Source organism: Mangifera indica, chromosome 16, assembly GCF_011075055.1.
Source record: "Mangifera indica cultivar Alphonso chromosome 16, CATAS_Mindica_2.1, whole genome shotgun sequence".
Lineage (NCBI taxonomy): Eukaryota > Viridiplantae > Streptophyta > Magnoliopsida > Sapindales > Anacardiaceae > Mangifera > Mangifera indica.
The window spans coordinates 20,642-41,341 of record NC_058152.1 but is presented as its reverse complement, the minus strand read 5'-3'; the positions used below and the strand labels follow the sequence as shown (position 1 = coordinate 41,341).

The 20,700-nt window shown below is 35.5% G+C and overlaps 5 protein-coding genes across 9 annotated transcripts; 1 reads left to right on the top strand and 4 right to left on the bottom strand.

The window, feature by feature from the left end:
• Positions 1-107: 107 nt before the first annotated feature.
• Positions 108-5,390, bottom strand: LOC123198748 (diacylglycerol O-acyltransferase 2D-like). Its single transcript, XM_044613508.1, has 9 exons — positions 4,690-5,390; positions 4,529-4,603; positions 4,393-4,457; positions 3,790-3,896; positions 2,959-3,114; positions 1,915-2,001; positions 1,540-1,637; positions 748-835; positions 108-450 (listed from the first exon to the last, which is right to left on the bottom strand). Exons 1-9 carry the CDS (start codon positions 4,857-4,859, stop codon positions 349-351), a joined length of 948 nt encoding a protein of 315 aa, XP_044469443.1. The 5' UTR covers positions 4,860-5,390; the 3' UTR covers positions 108-348.
• A 3,416-nt stretch (positions 5,391-8,806) lies between these two features.
• LOC123198694 (vacuolar iron transporter homolog 5-like) lies at positions 8,807-11,720 on the bottom strand. Its single transcript, XM_044613442.1, has one exon. The coding sequence runs from the start codon at positions 9,803-9,805 to the stop codon at positions 8,873-8,875; it is 933 nt and encodes a 310-aa protein (XP_044469377.1). The 5' UTR covers positions 9,806-11,720; the 3' UTR covers positions 8,807-8,872.
• A 151-nt stretch (positions 11,721-11,871) lies between these two features.
• On the bottom strand, positions 11,872-13,385 carry LOC123198695. The gene is made up of 4 exons (XM_044613443.1): positions 13,222-13,385; positions 12,597-12,962; positions 12,406-12,522; positions 11,872-12,085 (listed from the first exon to the last, which is right to left on the bottom strand). The coding sequence occupies exons 2-4, from the start codon at positions 12,939-12,941 to the stop codon at positions 12,008-12,010; spliced, it is 540 nt and encodes a 179-aa protein (XP_044469378.1). The 5' UTR covers positions 12,942-12,962; positions 13,222-13,385; the 3' UTR covers positions 11,872-12,007.
• A 659-nt stretch (positions 13,386-14,044) lies between these two features.
• LOC123199633 (subtilisin-like serine-protease S) lies at positions 14,045-18,579 on the top strand. Of its 5 annotated transcripts, none has more exons than XM_044614662.1 (12): positions 14,045-14,250; positions 14,424-14,564; positions 14,644-14,738; positions 14,837-14,934; positions 15,022-15,180; positions 15,595-15,706; positions 15,799-16,327; positions 16,405-16,499; positions 16,587-16,829; positions 16,922-17,036; positions 17,314-17,500; positions 17,700-18,579. In XM_044614662.1, the coding sequence occupies exons 2-12, from the start codon at positions 14,460-14,462 to the stop codon at positions 18,260-18,262; spliced, it is 2,301 nt and encodes a 766-aa protein (XP_044470597.1). In that variant the 5' UTR covers positions 14,045-14,250; positions 14,424-14,459; the 3' UTR covers positions 18,263-18,579. The 5 variants fall into 5 exon arrangements, with proteins under 5 accessions (XP_044470597.1, XP_044470593.1, XP_044470595.1 ...); XM_044614658.1 differs by having other exon boundaries at positions 14,355-14,564; XM_044614660.1 differs by having other exon boundaries at positions 14,045-14,293.
• A 530-nt stretch (positions 18,580-19,109) lies between these two features.
• Positions 19,110-20,295, bottom strand: LOC123199634. The gene is made up of 2 exons (XM_044614664.1): positions 20,142-20,295; positions 19,110-19,687 (listed from the first exon to the last, which is right to left on the bottom strand). The coding sequence occupies exon 2, from the start codon at positions 19,683-19,685 to the stop codon at positions 19,260-19,262; it is 426 nt and encodes a 141-aa protein (XP_044470599.1). The 5' UTR covers positions 19,686-19,687; positions 20,142-20,295; the 3' UTR covers positions 19,110-19,259.
• Positions 20,296-20,700: the final 405 nt, after the last annotated feature.

Here is a 20,700-nt window from a genome sequence, read left to right as displayed (position 1 = left end):
AGGCATTTGAATTAGGACCTTTGAGGAGTATGAGCAGTGTCTGGTAGATGTATAGGATTCGATTGGTTGCAGAAAAATATATAGTAAATTGTGTAGAGATGAGCATATTTCTGGAATTCAAGTTCACTGCTTTAGTTATAACGTGGTAGACAAAGATGACTATCCACACTAAGTATTTACAATCTTATCAGATCAACTATGGAAAAGTTATGTGTGCACTCTAACCTCGTTCCAAAGCATCAGTGAAGGCACACACCATCATTTGATATATCAAATCAACTACTTTTTAGGACAGTTTAACTTCTACTTTCTTCCTTGGCTCATTGAATACAATAAACTACAATCTGATCAAAGAACTTTTAAGTTAAGATCAGGATAGCCAACCCCTGCTTTGTGCCTTTCAAATAGATCTTGAAGTGCTTCAACAAATTGTTTGTGTACTTCATTCACCTGCAATAGTGATAAGGAAATGTTAACAAAATACAGAGTTACTATCAAATGTTGTGTTCAATTAGATATGGATTCGTGAGAATGCCATAAGAGAAGCAAATTTATCAAAAAATGGCATATTTAGTTTTGGCATAGAGCAGCCATCTCATGGGTGGGTGTAGATAACATGCTATTGTTTTAGGGACTATTGGAGAGTATCCAATAATGATTTAATTTTCTTTTCTGGTTTGGGTGGATGGTTAGTTTTCTCAGGGAAGAAAACTACATTAAGCCAACAACTAGTAGTAGCATCAATACCTCTTCCATGGTAGGTTGTGGATTTTTCTTCAGTTCTATTGGCTTGCCCACTACTACATGCATTGGATGTTGATAGGGTATAGGAGATCTGCAAAAGTCACATATTCAATACAGGTGTGGAAACTGACAACCTCCTAAACTCCAATATATGACTACATTCTCTCGGAACAGAATGTGGAGATTGTAGAACCAAAACGTCAAGTCATTCCCTAACATATTTTCTAATTGGCTACAGAATTACATATAATATTAGATAGAACAATAGCTTCCTTTTGATTCAATGACACTTTTCAACGATAGAAAACATATTCAATTGAAGAAAGAAAAATCTTCCAAAACTTGGTAAAGTGGGAGTGAAAATGTTCCTCAAGTTCCATTGAAACACATGCACTGACAACTTTCTTGTGCCTCCCCAGATTTCATGCAAAGGAAATATGACTGATACAAGCTTTGGCTAGAATGATGTACCTTTGAGATGACTAAAACAACATTCAGACTGGGAATAATGGAGTGTTATATGTGCAATACAAACAACACCATGTTTGAAAGACTTTCAGCTGCTATATCATAAATTCTAAGCAACAATATATCAAAGTTAAAAGTCCACCCAGTATTAAAACAATATCATATTAATATTTTGGAGTACTACAAAAACATTCACCAAGGGAAGATGTACGATGATAATGAATATTTTTTGTACAGATGACATTTGCTAACTACAAAATGATGAATTGCAAAATGAGGGTATTGTTATAGTTATAATTCATAGACATATATGGAATTCATATGTACCCGAAAAGTCCCCAGAAGTAAATCGGGGTAAACTTGATGGGTCTAGCAAACTGGAGGAACAACTTCCCACCTGGCTTCCACCACTTATAGACATATGACTGTAGCACATAACAGGGATAGAGAGATATAATTAATCAGAAGATTAATAGAACAAATACAAGAAAATTTCAGATAGAAATAGTAAGAAATAGATTAAAAGGGCCAGTAAAATCAGCAAGTGATCACATTTATTGCACCAGCACCGGCAATAGGATGATCATTCATGAAGATAACCATAACAACAATAATGCTGGTATCACAAAAACAGTGCGGGGGAGATGAACTTAGAAAAAATACTGCTTAGTGAAAAGGAAAAGAAAAAAATAGCACCAATACCTGACCAAAACAAAAAACTGGAACTAGGGTTTGGCCCGTCTCCATGGCTATGCAAACAAACCATCTTCTTGTCTTAAGAAAGGCAATCTGCCAAAAAAAAAAAAAAAGAAATAATAAATACAGCGAGAGCTATTACTTGGAGTTGCAGTTCCATGAGAGTGTTTTTGATGGGGTGGTTTGAAAGAAACAGAGAAAGCTGTAATTCCAAGAGAAATCACTGTTTTTCCTTCTAGAGGAAGATATACTGTTAGGCCACTGAGGGTATATTCAAGAAGAAGGAAGGGAAAGGGAGTCACACGTGGCAGGAATGAAGCGGCTGAAGATGATAATGGTTTTGAAGCAATGTGGCAGCAAGACTTAGAGGAAGGAAATAGAGGATTAATATAGGGGTTAAGAGATGGGAAAAAGAGTGAGTAATATCTTTTTGCTGTGGAGTAGTAGAAGCTACCGACTCCTCCAAATGCTGGGATATTGCTAGTTGGTTTTTGTATGTGTTGAATGTGTATCTCCAGGTAAGGAGTGTTGGCTGGTTTACGGTGGATGTTGATAGGCTATTTTTGGAGGAAGTCAGAGAGGTACTTATTAGTGGCATTAGAGCAACGAGAGAGTTCAACGTTTATGGTAAATACTAGGAGGAATTCAAAAATGGAGATATTAGAGAAGGATTTGGCTAAAGTAAGGGATTCAATTGAGGGAGAGTAGAGGGAAGTCAGGGGAGATGGAACATTTCCGACAGGAGGAAGGTTTTGTCCTGTAGTCCGGACTTGACCAGAATCCATTTCTGATGAGTGGAGAATCAAATAGGAGTGGCCTAACATATACATGTTAAGTAAGCCCCTTGGAGGTTCCACTAGCAATAGGCTAATAAAAATAGCAATAAAAAAAAAAAACAACTTAAGCCAACCCAGTAAAATTACGACACCTGAATTTTCCAGGTAAGATGCCAATGCCAAGTATCAAGAGGCATTACATCCTAAGTTCTGACACAAAAATGAATGATAATACAAAAGAAGTCAAAGTAGAGAAAAGCTAAAAGAGTGAAACCTCTGAATCACGCTCCATGTGAAATGCCTCTTGTACTCCACCAGGCACTATGATGCAACTATAACCGGCAGCCAACAGAGAAGTGAAATTTTTCTTTGTTGCTGGTGTGAGGCCCAACCATGTCCGTGTATGCCTCAGAAATGGTGTGTAAAATACCTAGTGATTTACATACACTTTAGGAGTCACAGATGGAAGATGAATGTGATGCTAACCTGGATTGGAAATACACTGCTGCAACCTGCCGAGCTGATTCTGGAGTGGATTCTGTGTACTGGTTATGTTATAGGTGTATCAGTTTAGTGTGTAATTGGAAAAGGTTATGTAATTTGTGCAACGATATAATTGTAAAGACCGAACACTAATGCAATTGCTTTATTAAATATGGCGGTGCCAGAATACAATAGCTTATTGACTGAAACTAGATAATTAGAATAAACAATACACTGGATCTGCCCATCTCAGTAACCAGTGTCCCTAGGCCGAAGGCCCCCAATTTCCCCACCCAATTGTTGTGTAATTTCCTGATGATCTTCTGCATTGCTCTGCCCCCTTTTTATAGTTGAATAAACTGCTGGATGAGTCTCATCTCCCCTCTTTGAGTTATCATTATCTCCCTTCTTTGAGTTATCTCTATCTTGAGCTTCCTGAAAAGTTTCACTATGCTTCATAGACTTACCTTGATAATGTTTATCTTCAATTGTTGCTATCATAGCTAGTGTTGTGGAATTTCCCTTTTTGCCCCTCCTCTGATAAGTCTTGATAATTGGAGTTCTATCAGAATGCTCTATGAAACATACACATCTAAGAGAGTATAGGGAAAAGAAATCTTACAGCGCTACTAGCAACGACCTTTATTTTTGGGAAAGGCATGAACCCTGTATGGTCAGCAAGTGAAACGACCCCTGTTGGCCAAACTGAACAAGGCTCATAACCAAAAACTGCAAGAAGCAAAGAGTGAGACAATCAATTGCTAAAAGAAGTTATTACAAACAAAAGTTAACTTGAGTGAATTGCTAGTTCAAAGCAGCTCAAATGAAGCGCCTCAACTGAGTAAGTTTAAGCGCAGGCCATGATTACCCTGAAGTATGCAGTTGGGTCAAACAATAATTCCCTAATTTTAATGTATATCCTGTGTTAATCCTTTGCTGATGTTTACACCTTGAGTTAATGAAGCCTACAGCTACCAAATCTGTGAAGTATCCGGCAAGCTAGCTGGAATGGTAGATGTTGTATACGTATCACTTTGATATTGTACAGAGATAGTTGTAGCTCTTGGGCCATATCATTTTGAACGACATCTTGTATGACTCTCTTTAGCAGCTTGATGTTTTATGAAAATCCATGATTAATTGAGCATTGAATTTATATGAGGGAATGCTTCTTGCACGAAACACCTGGCAGTTTGATTATACGATTAAAGTAAAGAGAGAATACCGTAATTGAAATCCTCAACATGAAGAATGACTGGAAAATAACTGCATGGATGCTTACAGATGTACCTGGGAATGGAAATGAAAAAAAATAGCAAATAAGCAGAAAATTAAGTTGAAATTGACGGGATTCAAAGTACTTGGACAAGCGTTTGCCAAATTTGCTATGCTGATCAATGGGCACAAACATAAAGACCAATAGCAATCCAAACACGCTGAAGAATGAAGATGAAGAAGAATTATAGCAAATTAGATTATCAATTAAAATCAGTATTATGATAAGAAGGGAGAGAGGACCTACATAAGTGATATAGAGAGAGGGAAGAAAAGGAAGGAGACAACCACCAGAAAGACATTGAAATGGATAGCTCCCAGCCATAAAGCCAAAGCTAAAGTGGAATGAATTATATTGGATTGAAATATTTCGTCTCCTCGGTCTTCCCGATATTGTTGCTCTTGCTGCTGCGCCATCACCTGAATGTCGGACTGAAACTCAAACCCACTTCACAACAGCAACTAACATTCTTGATAACTCATTACTCTTCTTCAGAAAGTCCCAACCCACTTTCCCTTTTCCTTCACGCCTTTATAATCCTCATCGTCATCGCCCATTTCTTGAGGTTTCCGGTCCCAGTTTTTAATTTATAATAATGGTAGTAGTAATAGACGTGAACTTCATCACCGACACGCCAGACCACCATATCGTTTCCTCTTACGTCTTCCTCCACCCTCCACGTTCACCTCATCACCATCTAACCCCTTTTGTACGAGTAAGATTTATCACTCTTCATTCGACTTACTGATTGATGAGATTTGATTTCACACCATGTGATTGTTATTCAATGAACCCATGTGCCCACAATCCCAGTAGAAGTTGTTTAGGTATTATTGGTTTGTGTTGACTGGATCTTTTGATTCTTCTGCTAACTTGGAACTTCCATTGTTGTCACCATCAATTTCTATCGTTCTTTTTTTCCTGATAACAAGTTTTGATTTTTTATGAGGATACTCATTAATCATTAAGCATTAAAAGAACAAATAAGCACATTTATAAAAAATCTAGAATTAAGAGATGAAATAGTAGTTAACTGCCATCAACATCCCATTCCCATCCCAAGCCATCCTTGTCCAAACACATTTCATCCTCCTGCCTTTTTCGTGTTATGCGGTAAAAAATAGTTCTTGCAGGTCAAAGTGTCAAACTCTCTAAATACAATCAAAATTAGTGCTTAAAATCCTTTGTGACGAAAAATACGGTTTCAAATATGTGCTCGGCACGCCCTGCAGGGTGAACTGACGCGCAGTCAAGGAGCGCTACTTCACTTGGAAAAATTTTCACTTAATATATGTAATAGATTTTGAACAGATTTTAGTTTTACACATGCAAAATATGGATATATTTTTTAAAATTCTGCATTAATCCTTTAAATTTTAGGTCAAAAGACTTGTTCTCACCCAAGATATAGTAAAATCTAAAATTCATGCCTTTTAATTTTAAAAAACTTAAATATCCACCTATGAGACCAATTCCGTTAAAAATTTCAATTAGTGTTAGGGGTAAAATTGTTATTTAATAAAAAATTTTAAAAAATTAAAGTCTTATTATATTTTTCTCTCCTAGGTTTAAAAAACTTGCAATTTTCTCCATCCAAAGTTTAAAAAATAATAATTTTTTTTCTAAAGTTTTTTCCTCTTTTCTCTAATAAGGATCTGTCGTCTTTGACCGTTAATTGTCCTCCATTCCATCGTATCTCTCCCTTCTAGCCTCTCTTTGACCACCAATTCAAACAATTTCTATTGATTGATAGTTAGAGAGAGGCTTGGAGGGAGAGATAAGACAGGAGAAAAGAGAGTCGAAGGTCAGAAAAAAGAGGAAAAAACCTTATGAGAGAAATTGTTACTTTTCAAAATTTTAAGAAAAAATAGGGAGAGAATTATGAGTTTTTAAATTAAGGGGGGGAATATGAAAAAAGTTTAGTTTTTAATTTTTTTTGTTAAATAACAATTTTACCTTTAATCATAATTGAAATTTTTAACTGAAATTACCTTATGAATGAGTATTTAAATTTTTGAAAGTTAAAAAATATGAGTTTGTTATTTCACTATGCCTTGGGTGGGAATAAGTGTTTTGGCCTAGATTTTATTATTACTTTTTTGAGTCTCGTAAATTTTATTTTTATCTAATTTTTTACTTTTTTAAATTTTATTTATATTTTACTTTTATTTATCGTTTGATTTTTTTAAATTTTATTTATGAATCTGTCGTTATCACTCTCCTAAGCAGACAATGAGAAAAGGATATTTTTAATTTGAGGGGTGTTTTATTGCGTAAAAACAAAAATGAAGAATTCGATGAGAAAAGGATGTTTTCTACCCTTTTATACTACACGACGACCGTTAGCTTTAACGATGGGGTTACAAGTTTTCACAAATCTAGGAGGCCCTCTTAGATGCTTGGTCTCACAATTTAAACCCCATAATCAAATCGTATTCAAGGTAAGTTCTTTGGCTTCTTCCAATTCATACCAACATCCCTCGTAAACTTAACTTAGTTCTGCTGTTCTTTCTTTGTTTACTGCTCTTTCTTTATGACTGTCACCATGCAAAACTTATTTTGGTTGAGATTTTTCACGTATCTTAGCTTTAGAAGAAATTGATTTTGATGCATTTCCTGCTTCCATCACTAGGCTCAACTGAATGGGAAATTTTTTTTTATTTGAACACCATGACCATCTGCAGTACTGATTAAATGTTGTTACAGAGTAAAAGCAATGAATTTTGATGGTAGGTAACCTGTAGCAGAGCATGATTAGTCGCTACATTTAGGGGTGTGCTTCCAACCGTATAACTAGATCAAATCGCTTAAAAATCATAGTTTGATTTAGTTTGAGTTAATAAATTTTTAAAAAACAGTTTCCAATTTAAGCAATTTTTAAATTAAATCAAATCGTAAATTATATTTTACATATATATAACAATATTTGATAGAATTTTTTAATAAACAATTAAATGTATATTTTGTTTCTTTCATATTTATTTTGTCATTATATATATATTTTACATGTTTATATTATGTTTTTGAAAATTATAATTCAATTAATTTTATTTAAATAATATCTATTTAAAAAGTAAATAATTTTAATATATTTAAATCGAAATCTAAATTGGATCAAATCATAATTTTCAGTTTGATTTAAAATTTAAAATGATTTGACTTAGTTTGAAAATTTTTCAAACTATTTTTTTCAACTTGTTCCTTTCAAACCGCAAACCAACCTGTGCATACACGTAGCTACATCAATGTGCCTTAATGATTCACTTCCTCAAGTGCATATGACAAACTCTAGCACCCGTCTTCCTTCTTCAGCTTTGTGATCACAGGACTGGAAGAATGCTTTTCTTCCAACAACCGCACCTGCACCAATATGACTAACATCAAATCTGATTTACATAAGATTAATACATGAATAAATGTTAAAGAAACATGTGCTACCAAGCCATCAAGGCGATCCACTCTTGAGAGACCAGACTTTTCTTGATGCTCCATGATATTGTATCTTCCAAGAATGATAATTTCACCTTGTCACTATTTACATTTTTTTTTCTTTCTTCATATAACCATTCCAGTTCACAACCACAATGCATATAGTTCTGTGAAGGCCAAAGGACTATTTCTCATCCAAAGTATGTTATTTTCTCAAGTTTTCCCCTCTTTAACTTTGAAAATCTTATTTACCCACCCGTGGACAGTTAAAATTAACGGTTTCAAGGACAAAATCATCATTTTATTTGTAATATTAAAAATAAACTTAAATTTAAATTCATTTTTCTTCCCTAAACTATAAAAACTAACAATTTCCCTTAACCCAAGTTCTCAAAAACAATATTTTCCCCCCCTAGGGTTTTCAATTTTTCAATAACGTTTCTTCCTCTTTGACGAAGTCCAAGAGATGACTCTTTCTCTCCAACAGGTTGCGTTGAAGAGGAAGTGACGTGGTCTGGAGGTTGCCGAAAAGGAAGAAAAGTCATCGAAAAATTGAATCGAAAATTGGAAACCCTAGAGGGCAAAATGATGTTTTAGAAAACTTGGGTTGGGAGAAAATTGTCAGTTTTTAGGGTTAGGGAGAGAAATAATATAACTAACGAACTTAATTAATTTTAACCGTTCATAGGTGAATAAATAAGACTTTCAAAATTAGTAGAGGAAAATTTGAAAAAACAGCATACTTTGGATGGAAAATAGTCTTTTGGCCTTCCGTGAATTGCGGTTCAGTTTTTCATGGGAAGCAGAAAATTGGGCCTGATTCTTGTAGTCCGCCCTCTCCAGATGAATTGTATTTTAAATAAATAAATAAATCTATCCAAAGAAAGAGAGTAAGCATGAAATTATTTGATGGAAATATTCATTTCAAAGATAAATTATATAATACCCATATAAGACAACCTTCTTCGCTTTAATGCATGTAATACAACAACTTATAATGTTAATTCTTGTCATGACTGCCGTCATCACCATCAAAAGGCTTAAGCAAACCGTAAGTGATTCCCATGGCAATCCATCCTCCAAACAGAACTCTCATGGCAGATATTCTGATGGATGAGCCACCAAGGTGAGCTCCAAAACCCCCAAAAAGAACCAATGCTATCGAGCTAAGTAGTGCAATCGCCACAAACCGGATGAGATAATGAGCAAAAAGTATTGCCGGCAGCAAAGGCACAAATGAACCGCACAAAAATGCTAGAGCTGATGCAATGGCCGCTTTGAACGGGTTAGGCAGCACTTTCTCTCCATTTACCTCGCACACTTGCACAGTATTTGTTGCAGCATCTTTTGAAATCAATTTGACTGCTGGAGAAGTTACTTTTGTTATATTTGTCTTAGTAGAGTCTTCTATGATCACTTCCACAATAGGAGATCGTCCAGGAGAGAAAATCTGGGGCAACCTGGACTCAGTAATAATATCTGGTGACATTTTTCGACAACAAATATGTCTGGTGGATGTCAGCACATTTGAGATGCCCAAATCTGTCTCACTTATTTTAGTTTCCTTAATGGTGGTTGGAGTGGCAGTGATTTCCAGCTTGATTACATGGTCATCTTGTCCGCCAGTATTGGTTTTTGAACTGCAGTGAGCAGCAGATGCCTTCTCAATATCTCTTTGGGTTGAAACGGAAACAAACTCCCCAACAGCCATACTGCAGGCTCCTGCAACAGCTCCAGCCAGTCCAGAGACGACCATGGAGCGCCGGTCCTCCTTTGCTGCACCTACACCAAGCATTAGTGCTGTTGTGGAAAGTAACCCATCATTAGCTCCTAAAATAGCTGCTCGTATCCACTGACCTAGTCGCACTCGTTCCTTTCTTTGATAGTTTTCATGATCAACTATCTGAGATTGAAGTGTTTGTGGGAAATCCATGGAAAAAAAGGTTGATTGGAGTGTGGCTTCTGATGTCGAGACACACTCATGGCACGTGGTGATGTATATATAAAAATGTGTGTAAGGGGGTGAAAGTGACCCTGAGACCCTCTATTCCATTCAATCCAAACGAATTGGGGATCTTAGGATATAGAGATGCTTAGGTGTTATCGTGAAAAGTTCCATACAGGACAAACAGGAATAATAAGGAACGTTGAGGTCTAAGGGGCACCAGCTGACTGTAGAATCAGTGAACAATTAACTATGAATATCCTAAAGCATTTATGCCGACTTGCTCTTCTCAATTTCTAAACATCTACATCAGGCTCACCCTCGTTCGTATCTCAGGTACTTCCCAGAGATTCCTTTACATACAACTTATACTATGAACAATCTTCTGGATTAAAATTTGCTACCATTATGGCAATTGAGCTCAACCTACTAGCAGTTTGATAACATTACTTTCCCTCAACTAATGATTTGTGATTAATAGCTTACATTCAAACATTTATATTTCTTAAATTTGATCACTTCAGGCACTTCAACTTCCCAAAGTATGCCTATAGCACTAGGCATGCACTCTCATTCCTTGTTCACTGCTCGTGAACCCGATTCTCATTTAAGCTTCACTGTTTCTTCAGAAATTGTATATGAACATAAACCTCGATATGATCTATGAAAAATGAACTTGATGAGAAAAGAGTTCGGCCCATGAAAACAAATAAGAATTGGAATGATCAGCACCAACCAAACACCTCCAACATAAAATGACTTATTTGATCAAATCAATATACTAATGAAAGCAAAAACTAGATAGCTATTAAACAAAAATAATAATAATAATAATAATGTACTTGGATATGTAACATTGCTTAATTACTCACTGCAGTGCCACTATCCACAATATACCCATTCATGATTGCAAAGAAAACCAAAATGTCATATCAAGAATTAGACAAAATATTGCAATAGGGAGTACCACAATATAAGAAAAGGATAATAATTGCCGAATCTTTTATACACAACAATTACCAATACTGTCTCCTCTCTTCCCCAACTTTTGTTGTCAATTGTGAGCATTAGGTATGATTATACACTTGTACAAATTCCAATATTTCGAGCAATATATTGGCAAACAAAAAAATGTTCCCAGTCCACAGTTCTCTGCCATGTTAATCAGATCTAAGACAGTCATAATAGAGATCATTCCCATCCAAATATAAAATCTCTTTCAGAAGGAAATTGATCTTTACACTTCGATAGTTTAAGTAAGGCCAGAAAGGATAACGTACTTCTCATCACCCTAAATACATAGTCTGTGACCCAAATATATTTGAAGGTCTTCTTTTGCAGAATACAATAGTCCAACGAAGTTGCATCTCCAACCTTTTTTATACCATAAATCATCCATCAACTAGAAGCACAAGAATAACTAAGCATTGTCAGAAAACAGACACCACCTATACCTGATGATCTTGCCAATATAATACAATATCTTCATCTATAACAAGTCAAAGCTTGTTTATATGATCAACATCCAGTTGTAACCTAAGTCATTTGAAGAAGATACCTGTAAACCTCACTAAGTTTATTTAACAGAGATATGCACAAGGTTGCATGATTTTTATGTGCCCTTAAAGCTATCCCACAGTTACTGCCATAAAAAATGGTCTACAGGTGGTGCAATCAGTGGTTAGTTCTTTCTTTCTTATCATTTTTTTGGGGGGGCAATTCTTAATCTTTCCCACTATCATAGCCGAAGAAGTTCAAAGTAATTTTTGGTCTCCCAGTACCAGGCTACAAAAGCCTTGGTTAATTAACCTTAAACCACAGTAAATCAAGTATTTCTTCTAACATCAATAATGCAGAATGAGCAGAATAGTCTTATAACCTGCCACAGTATTCTTTTGCATGAGAAAAAATATTTATTTTCTCTTAGGCCCAATATATTTCATTTTTTACCTCTATGAAATGACCTGAGAGTTGGATTAGACTGGTTTTCAAAGCCATCGAAGTGACTTTCTAAGATTACCAAATATGAGCTAAACTTCACTGGTGGACTGTTCTTTGTGATGAAGTGTTGCTATACTTTTTTATAAAAGCAAATATTGAATTGAAGAACAAAAATTTTCAAATAATTAAGGAGAAATATTCATCTCCCAGGGATAATGATCCTAAATAACTTATAGTGAGAATTTAATATTACAGATAACCATCTCTCCTGTCTTGATCCTCAGCTTCCTTGTTAGCAGCTTGAACAGATTTGAACCAAAGAAAAGCCTGCCCATAAAGTCAAGATGGATGAATTAAAGGGTTGAATGTTCTATTATAATTAACATACATTCATATGAAGCTTCTAATTATTTTTTTTCTTATAGATTTTGGCAGACTAATAGCCATTTTATGAATTGATGAGTTTCTTTCTTGACCAACGCTCCTAGCCAAAAATAATATACAGAATTTTCACTCCACCAAAAATGTTAGAATCATGACACTAGTCTATTAAGTAACTAAATGTCTAATACCTGACTCTCATAGGAACAAAGTCAATATATATGACTTTCAACTACAAAAGAGAGAAATGAAATAAAAGAGCTCACAGAAGTTGGGATGCCAGTAATCGCAAAGAATCCCAGCAATGGAGTATAAAAAAGGCTGTCCGAGTTGAGAATTCCAAAAACAGGCTTCTGGTTCACATACTCAAAAATTGAACCTATCTGCAAATCACAAAATTTTTAAAACAATTAATTTATGATTTTGGATTGTGAAGATTAAGAGGAGGAATGCTTACAGCAGCAATTGCAGTGATTGTTGACGCAAGTAAATATACATAAAAGGGAATCTCAAAGCCCTGTTGTAATGAGTAGTCTTTGGCTTCATCCCTAGCCCAAGGAGGGGGCTCATCCGAATCTGGTTTAGCCCAAGATGGAATAGTTTCTTCAGACTTACTTGCTTTAGCTGAACCTTCCGTTACAGCAACTACAAAAAATTTACGAGATAAAATTTTCTTGGGGTGGGTTTGGTTGGTTTTTGAAAAGAGATGATTTTGGATCCGTATTCCAACAGCTGGGTGTACTGGAGCTTGCTTTGTGTAATAGCAGAATATATTAGAATGGCATATGGTTGCAGACATCATTCCTTCTCTAGTTTCTGAGACCTAAATTATATATATAAAAAAATAAAATTTCATCAAATACTGGATGGCGCAACTAAACCCCAGTTAAATAAACCTTATCATCATCCTGTGGAAGCTAACTACGATGAATTGAAGATGGGAATTGAAAGAAGTTGTGCATTGAAATTTTATTCATTTCATATTTTCAACCAAGAAATTTCTCTTGTTAGTTAAATAAATAAAAACAGAGCGTAAGTTGGTAAATGAGCAAAAATGGAAACGGAGAGAGCTAATACGATACCTGTAAAGCTGTCAATGGACTGAGGAAGGAGAAAGAGATTACAGAGGCAGCTGTACTGAGAAAGAGTGTTGCTCTAGAGCCACATATACGTATTACGAAATTATCCTGGTTTTGTTCTTTTCTCCTTTCAACTAAACGACAGTAATTGGGCCCTGATCTTATACTTCATTCACACCTTACTCATCAAATTCTTTAGACAATTGATTAAGGTTTATAGCACTATAATAGATTCAAACTGATTCGATTTGAGTTTAAATTTATACTAAATTTGAATAAATTGAATTTTATTTAGTGTTTTAATTATATTTAATTAATTTATTTTTTTGATAATATTTTTTATTTTTTAATAATATTATTTATTTTATTATTAATAAATATTTTAATTTAATCCTTATTCAAGGTTAATTTTATTATCATTTGTTTGCTTATACAAGGATAAAAAGATAGATGGAAAAGAATATGATTGAATTGGGTGAGTAGTCAATCAAAATGATCATTATTCATCAATAATAGAGGAAGTGAATTGCCTTCTAAGAATGATTGAGATGAAGTGGAACAAGCCAAGCAATGAGATTGAGGATAAAAGAAATGATGATGTGAATGATGATGGATTCTGATAATAATTACCATCACATGATCCTAGACTCAACTAATCATCCCGTTACACCGCAATTGCTCCCTGTACTCAACTGATGCACTTGATTCCATTTATCATCACACTGGACCGGACAGGACAGGTCTGGACTGGACTGGACTGGACTGGACTGGACTGTGTTCATCTCAAATTATATTCATTCTCTTATGATATTCATATCCACCTTCATCTCTTAAACAATGTGAATTTGGCATTAAATGTACTATGAATGTAAAACACATACAAGATTCTATGCATTTATTTCTCTAATCTCTTCAATCATGCTTTTGTGAAACTGTTCAACAGACAAAGGGATTTTTCCCATTTCAATAAATATTTTAACGGTCTCCGGAATTTAGGGTCAAATGTTGCTCGTTGGTTATCTCAAAAGCAAAGTAAAACTCTCGTTCTTTCTCTTTCATCTGCAGCCCGCACTAGGTACTAGTAGCGCGGTATTGCACTGTATCTGACCTTTTTTTTTTTTTTAATTTTATATCAGGCACACCCCATACTGCACCCACCATCAACCTTCTTTCTTTTGTTTATGAAAACATCTTTTCTTCATCAGGGCCGCGCCTGAAACACTGGAAAGGATAAAAATAAAATGGTTTCCGTTGGAGGAGTTCATTTTAAGAATTCTTGCTGTTGCCTCTATATTCTGTTTCTGGGTTTTATTCTTGCACAAATTAGCAGTTCCTTTTCAGCTAAGGTGTGTAATTTGTTTTAGTTTTTGAGGATATTGTATCTAGGTGACTCATGATTAACTGTTGCATTGCATTCCATTGCAGGTTTATGTAGTTTATATGGGAAGCAGAAGTGGCGAGGACCAAAATGAAACTCTGAGAAGTGATCACCAAATACTTGCTGCTGTTCACGGTGGAAGGTTTTTTCTTTCTTCGTCATCTAATTATACGCTATTGGTTCTTCTTCTCTTTTTATTTATTTTTATTTATTAGTGAAATATGTGCTCTGTGACAAAAGCATGGAGCTAGCACAAGCATCTCATGTTTATAGTTACAAACACGGGTTCAGAGGGTTCGCAGCCAAGTTGACAGACCACCAAGCTTCCCTAATTTCTGGTAAATTTTTATAATTACGCGCTTATTTTATTGTGTCCAGACAAAGTTTTACACACAAAAAAAAAAGAACATAATATTCATGGACAGGAATGCCTGGAGTGGTCTCTGTGTTTCCCAATTTGAAAAGAAGGCTTCACACTACTCACTCGTGGGATTTCATTGGTCTTATGGGTGACGAAACCATGGAGATTCCTGGGTTCTCTACCAAGAATCAAGTCAATCTTATAATTGGGTTTATTGATACTGGTGAGTCAGCTATACTACTTATTTTGCGCTGGACCAGTTCCCCTTCCTTTCATTTAATGCCTATGTGCATAAAGCCCTTTTTTCAGTCTCTATCTCGTACAACCTAGGAGTTCTAGTAATAATTAAGCAAATATAATTGATGCTCTCTGTTGGAATTTGAAGCAATTTTTCCTGAATAATGTCCACTTTACTTAAGGTTAAGTTGATTTTTAGGCTTTTATCTTACATTATTGTTGCAATTTATAGGCTAGAGAGGTGTTTTTTCTGATATACTGAATTATTAGTTCCTTTAAGACTTAACACTCGATTTTTCCTATGTGTATGCCTCACCACATGAAAATATTTCTTATTGGGCTCTCTTTTCTTGAATAGAACACAAATTATGGGTTTAATTATAATTACCTACTGATGCAGGAATTTGGCCTGAGTCGCCAAGTTTCTGTGATGCTGACATGCCTCCAGTGCCACCTAGATGGAAGGGGCAGTGCCAGTCAGGAGAAGCATTCAATGCTTCCTCTTGCAACAGGTTTTTATTTTAGCCATTCCTCTTTCATTTTCATTTATTCATTTATTGGATTACTACTTATATGATGGTTCTCCTTGTTTGTAAAATGTTAGGAAAGTTATTGGAGCAAGGTACTACATGAGTGGTTATGAAGCTGAAGAAGATATAGTAGAAACTGTGTCATTTAGATCTCCAAGAGACAGTTTTGGTCATGGCAGCCATATAGCCTCAATAGCCGCTGGTCGGTATGTGACAAACATGAATTATATGGGATTGGCAGCTGGAGGAGCAAGGGGAGGTGCACCTATGGCAAGAATTGCTGCATACAAGACTTGTTGGGACTCTGGCTGCTATGATGTTGATTTATTAGCGGCATTTGATGATGCAATTAGAGATGGAGTTAATATCTTGTCATTGTCTCTTGGTCCTGATGCTCCCCAAGGAGATTATTTTAATGATGCCATCTCCATTGGGTCCTTCCATGCTGTAAGTCGTGGAATTTTGGTGGTTTCTTCAGTTGGAAATGAAGGGAACCAAGGCTCTGCAACAAATCTTGCCCCATGGATGTTCACTATTGCTGCCAGTTCAACAGACAGGGATTTTACATCTGATATCATGCTTGGAAATGGTGTTAATTTTACGGTACAGCCATTTTTTCTTCGTGATAAGAAATTCTGTTAGTATTTCAAGCCTCTTATTGGTTCTCTTTCATCAAATAGGGAGAAAGTCTGAGTCTCTTTGGAATGAATGCCTCTGCAAGGATCATCTCTGCTTCTGAAGCAAATGCAGGATACTTTACTCCTTACCAATCCAGGTGAAGCAGCAGGTACTTGAAGTGAAAGCTACTTCCATGTCTGAAAGCCTTAATTTTTTTTTGTTTGCTCTTCTATTGTTCCTGTAGTTACTGTTTGGAGAGTTCCTTGAATAGTACCAAGGCCAGAGGGAAAGTTTTGGTCTGTCAACATGCAGAGAGTTCAACTGAGTCAAAGCTGGAAAAGAGTGTAATAGTGAAAGAAGCTGGTGGAGTTGGGATGATTCTTATTGATGAGGGAGATAAGGATGTTGCTATCCCCTTCTTGATCCCTTCGGCTATCACTGGAAAGGAGATAGGGAACAAGATTTTATCTTATATTAATCATACACGGTTTGTTCTAAACTTCTGTAGATCGAGATTTTGGTATTCAGTATTTAAGTTCTTTCAGTTTCTCTGATGAAGGTTGTTCTGTTATTTAACAGCAAACCCATCTCTAAGATTTCCCCTGCAAAGACTGTATTAGGATCTCAACCTGCACCTCGTATTGCATCGTTTTCTTCAAAAGGTCCTAATGCCTTGACCCCAGAAATTTTGAAGGTAAATTTTCCCATTTAGAATCAGGAAACAGGAACTCCAATAAGTCCTCTGGTTATAATTTTTACTTTGAAATCATTGTTCTAATTGATTAGATATCCTATTTTCCAATGGATGATTAAGTGAGAATTTAAGCTCATTCAATGATATTTCCATAATCATAATTGAATTGTTAAGGAAATTATATATTCTGCTGACTCCAACATGTAATTATTAATTTGATTTTTTTTTTCATGGTTTGTTTCAGTGGTTTTAGTGATCTGATTGTTGAGCTTTGCAGCCTGATGTCACAGCTCCTGGATTGAACATTCTTGCAGCTTGGTCACCAGCAGTTGGAAAACTACATTTTAACATTCTTTCTGGGACTTCCATGGCTTGCCCCCATGTGACAGGAATTGCCACCTTGATTAAAGCTGTTCATCCATCATGGTCCCCGGCAGCTATTAAATCTGCTATCATGACAACTGGTACGCTTTATGTTGCAGGCCATCCTGTTCTTTCTAGAATTGCTTCTTGAATGACCTACTCTCAATCATAACTTCTTTTCAAATTATTAAACCTTCTTGGGTTGCCAAACCACCTTATATGCACTTCCTTGAAGGTACAACTCTGTTCATTTTGCTAAAACCCTAAATTTACGCATTCCATTTTGGATGAAAAATGCAGCCACTGTCCTGGATAAGAACCATAAACCAATCACAGTAGATCCTGAAGGAAGAAAGGGAAATGCGTTTGACTATGGGGCAGGCTTTGTGGAGCCGAGAAGAGCCCTTGATCCTGGTCTCATCTATGAACTGCAGCCAGTAGATTATAAAGTGTTTCTATGCACAATTGGTTATGATGAGAAGTTGCTCCGTCTGATCACAAGAGACAATAGCACATGTGATCAGACATTCACAACGGCATCCGACCTTAATTATCCATCCATCACACTGTCCAATCTTAAGGATAATTTCTCAGTAACACGCACTGTCACAAATGTTGGGAAGCCAAGAAGTATTTATAAAGCTACAGTGTCTTCACCTGCTGGAATTAATGTTACAGTTGTGCCGAACCGACTAATCTTCAACAGCTATGGCCAAAGGATGAATTTCACTGTGCATTTCAAGTTGAATTCACCATCAATGGGTTATAAATTTGGGTTTTTGTCATGGAAGAATAGAAAAACAAGGGTTACTAGCTCTCTTGTTGTCCGGGTTTCACCTTCCAGCATGGGATTGATGAGATAACAATGCTTACTATGTACCTGTCCGCTTAGTAACTTTGAGATCTGTATAGATACAACATACATACATGCAGATGCGGAGTGATATGAAGTTCAAACAAGATCCATGTTTACCTACACTGTTATGCTTTGAGCTTGGAAGTAACAAGTAGTAGAATTATGGTAAAATTTCATCCATCAAACAAGAAACATATAATAGGATATATGATTTGAAAGAGGTTTTTTAATTTTTGGTTTTCTATTTTCTTTTCTTCTTTGTACATGCATGGAACCTTCTTGGATTGACATATAAGAAGCAATGAAACATTACATGTTGTATCATATCATTTCTTTCTGCTCTTTGTTGGGTTCCTAAGGAAGCACCAGCATGTACATCTGTTGGATGATACAAGCAATGGCTTATCTACAAGCCGCTTTAACCCAGCACATGTCACTTTTGTGATTGTCAGCCGTGAGTCTTTATATATATTATCGGATAAAAGTGATAATCAATTTCATATCTGCTCTGATATGAAGCTCCCATGAATCAATTACAATTTGGGGAGCATAAGATGTAAGCATCAATTAGAAATGGTTTCTGGACATTTGATCCTACTTATCCGAAGCTTAATATGAGGATATACCTGCCTACAACACGACCAAACTACAAACACAAAATCCACAGGACCAACCAGGATGACATAGTTCTAACGTGCAAACCTTTTAATAAGAAAAATAAGAAATAGGAGTTTAAGCTATCTTGAATACATATAACACACATCGCCAGGAGCTCTTCATTTATGTGAAAGCATTTCATCAAAAACTCAGCTGGAGTTTTTGCTTCGCTTCTAATAGATCAAAGGAACCATGCATTATACAAAAACAATATTTTTATAAAAAAGAATATGTTAACACTCACATATTTCCTCTTTCCTATTCTAATAATTTGAAAATCTTCCAACATCAGTGATCACAACAATATACAATCATAACAAGCTCTGATTAGGTAAAGAAATTAGGATCTACGGAAACTGAGGCCCCTGGTGGGACTGCACTTCTAAAGGATCAATCAGACCTTCTAACACAACAAGTTGGTCCAACAGTGCATGCTTCTCATCATCAAGAGTCTTCACTTCAACTTCAACATCCTTCAACTCTCTCCCCAATGCATAGCTTTCTTCTTCTAGCAGTAAATATTTCCTTCTTAATACCCGGTACTCATTTCCAGATGTAGACGAGTCCTGCAATGAATCAGAGTTGGATCTTTCTGGTTGTTGAAATGAAGAAGAGACTTCATTCTTCAAGTTTCTTTTGGAGACCTTCTGCCCTGCTCTTAATGGCAGATGATCCTCCACTTTTTGAATCTCTTCCTTATGAGATGACATTTTCTTTTTCCGTAGCTTGGGGTTTAAAACTTCATCAGAGGATGGCATGCTCCCGTCTTGCATATCTAGTGGAGTTAATGTAGATGAAATTCTTTTAATAGGCAACAGCACAAAATTTGAAACCAAAAAAAAAAAAGAAAGCTTCTAATATTAATATATATGGCTTAACTGCATAAACATATGCATAATTTGCAGTCCTTACTTTATCTTGTAATACCCACAATTAGAAAGTGCATAGCAAGTTAAAATTTTTCCAAGAAACAAATCTCTGGATTTCAATTCTAAAAAAATATTATACCAAAAACAGCAGCAAGGCCATTGGAAGGAAAGTTTAAACATATAAACAGATAGATGATTCATAAAAGAACAAACATGGAACGAATTCCATGTGGAATAAGGAAAGACAAAGTTCGGCAGAAATCAACACGCCCAATTCAACGGAAGAACCCTAACAGCCACTGAAATTAAATACAAGCATAAAATCGGGACACCAAATCGAAGAGGAAGCAGAAATTTTACCTTGTGAAACTGGGCTAAGGAAAACAACTACTTATCATTGAATGGAGAGAACTGAGATGATCATGTCTAAGGTCAGCTACAGCAAGAATGAAAGGACAAGTAGAGTTGGGGCTTTCATAATTGGACTGGACTTTGGCCCAGTAAGAATTTCATGTCATGAGTTTTATCCATCTCAACTTGTCAAATTGTATCTGAAAGAATTGATGGAATTTTCAGTATTTTTATCAAAGAATCTTGCATTGCATTGCATTGCATTCATCATGTGCTTTCATTTTATTAATTATCTGTAAAGAGATGGATGTTTGTCACTCTTCGCTGGAATTAAAAAACAAACGCATTGGATTAGTTGAGCTTGTCAACTTTTTTTTTTTTTTTGGGTCTTGATTATGTCCCCATGTATTAATGTTTTACAATAAAATTTATGAGTAATTAGTTTGACAATATAATTGGGTATTTATATGTTATTATACGATTATATGATTTTAAATTAAAAATATAATATTAATTCATATAATATTATATTATCCAATTTTTTAATTAAATATTTAAAAGGGATATA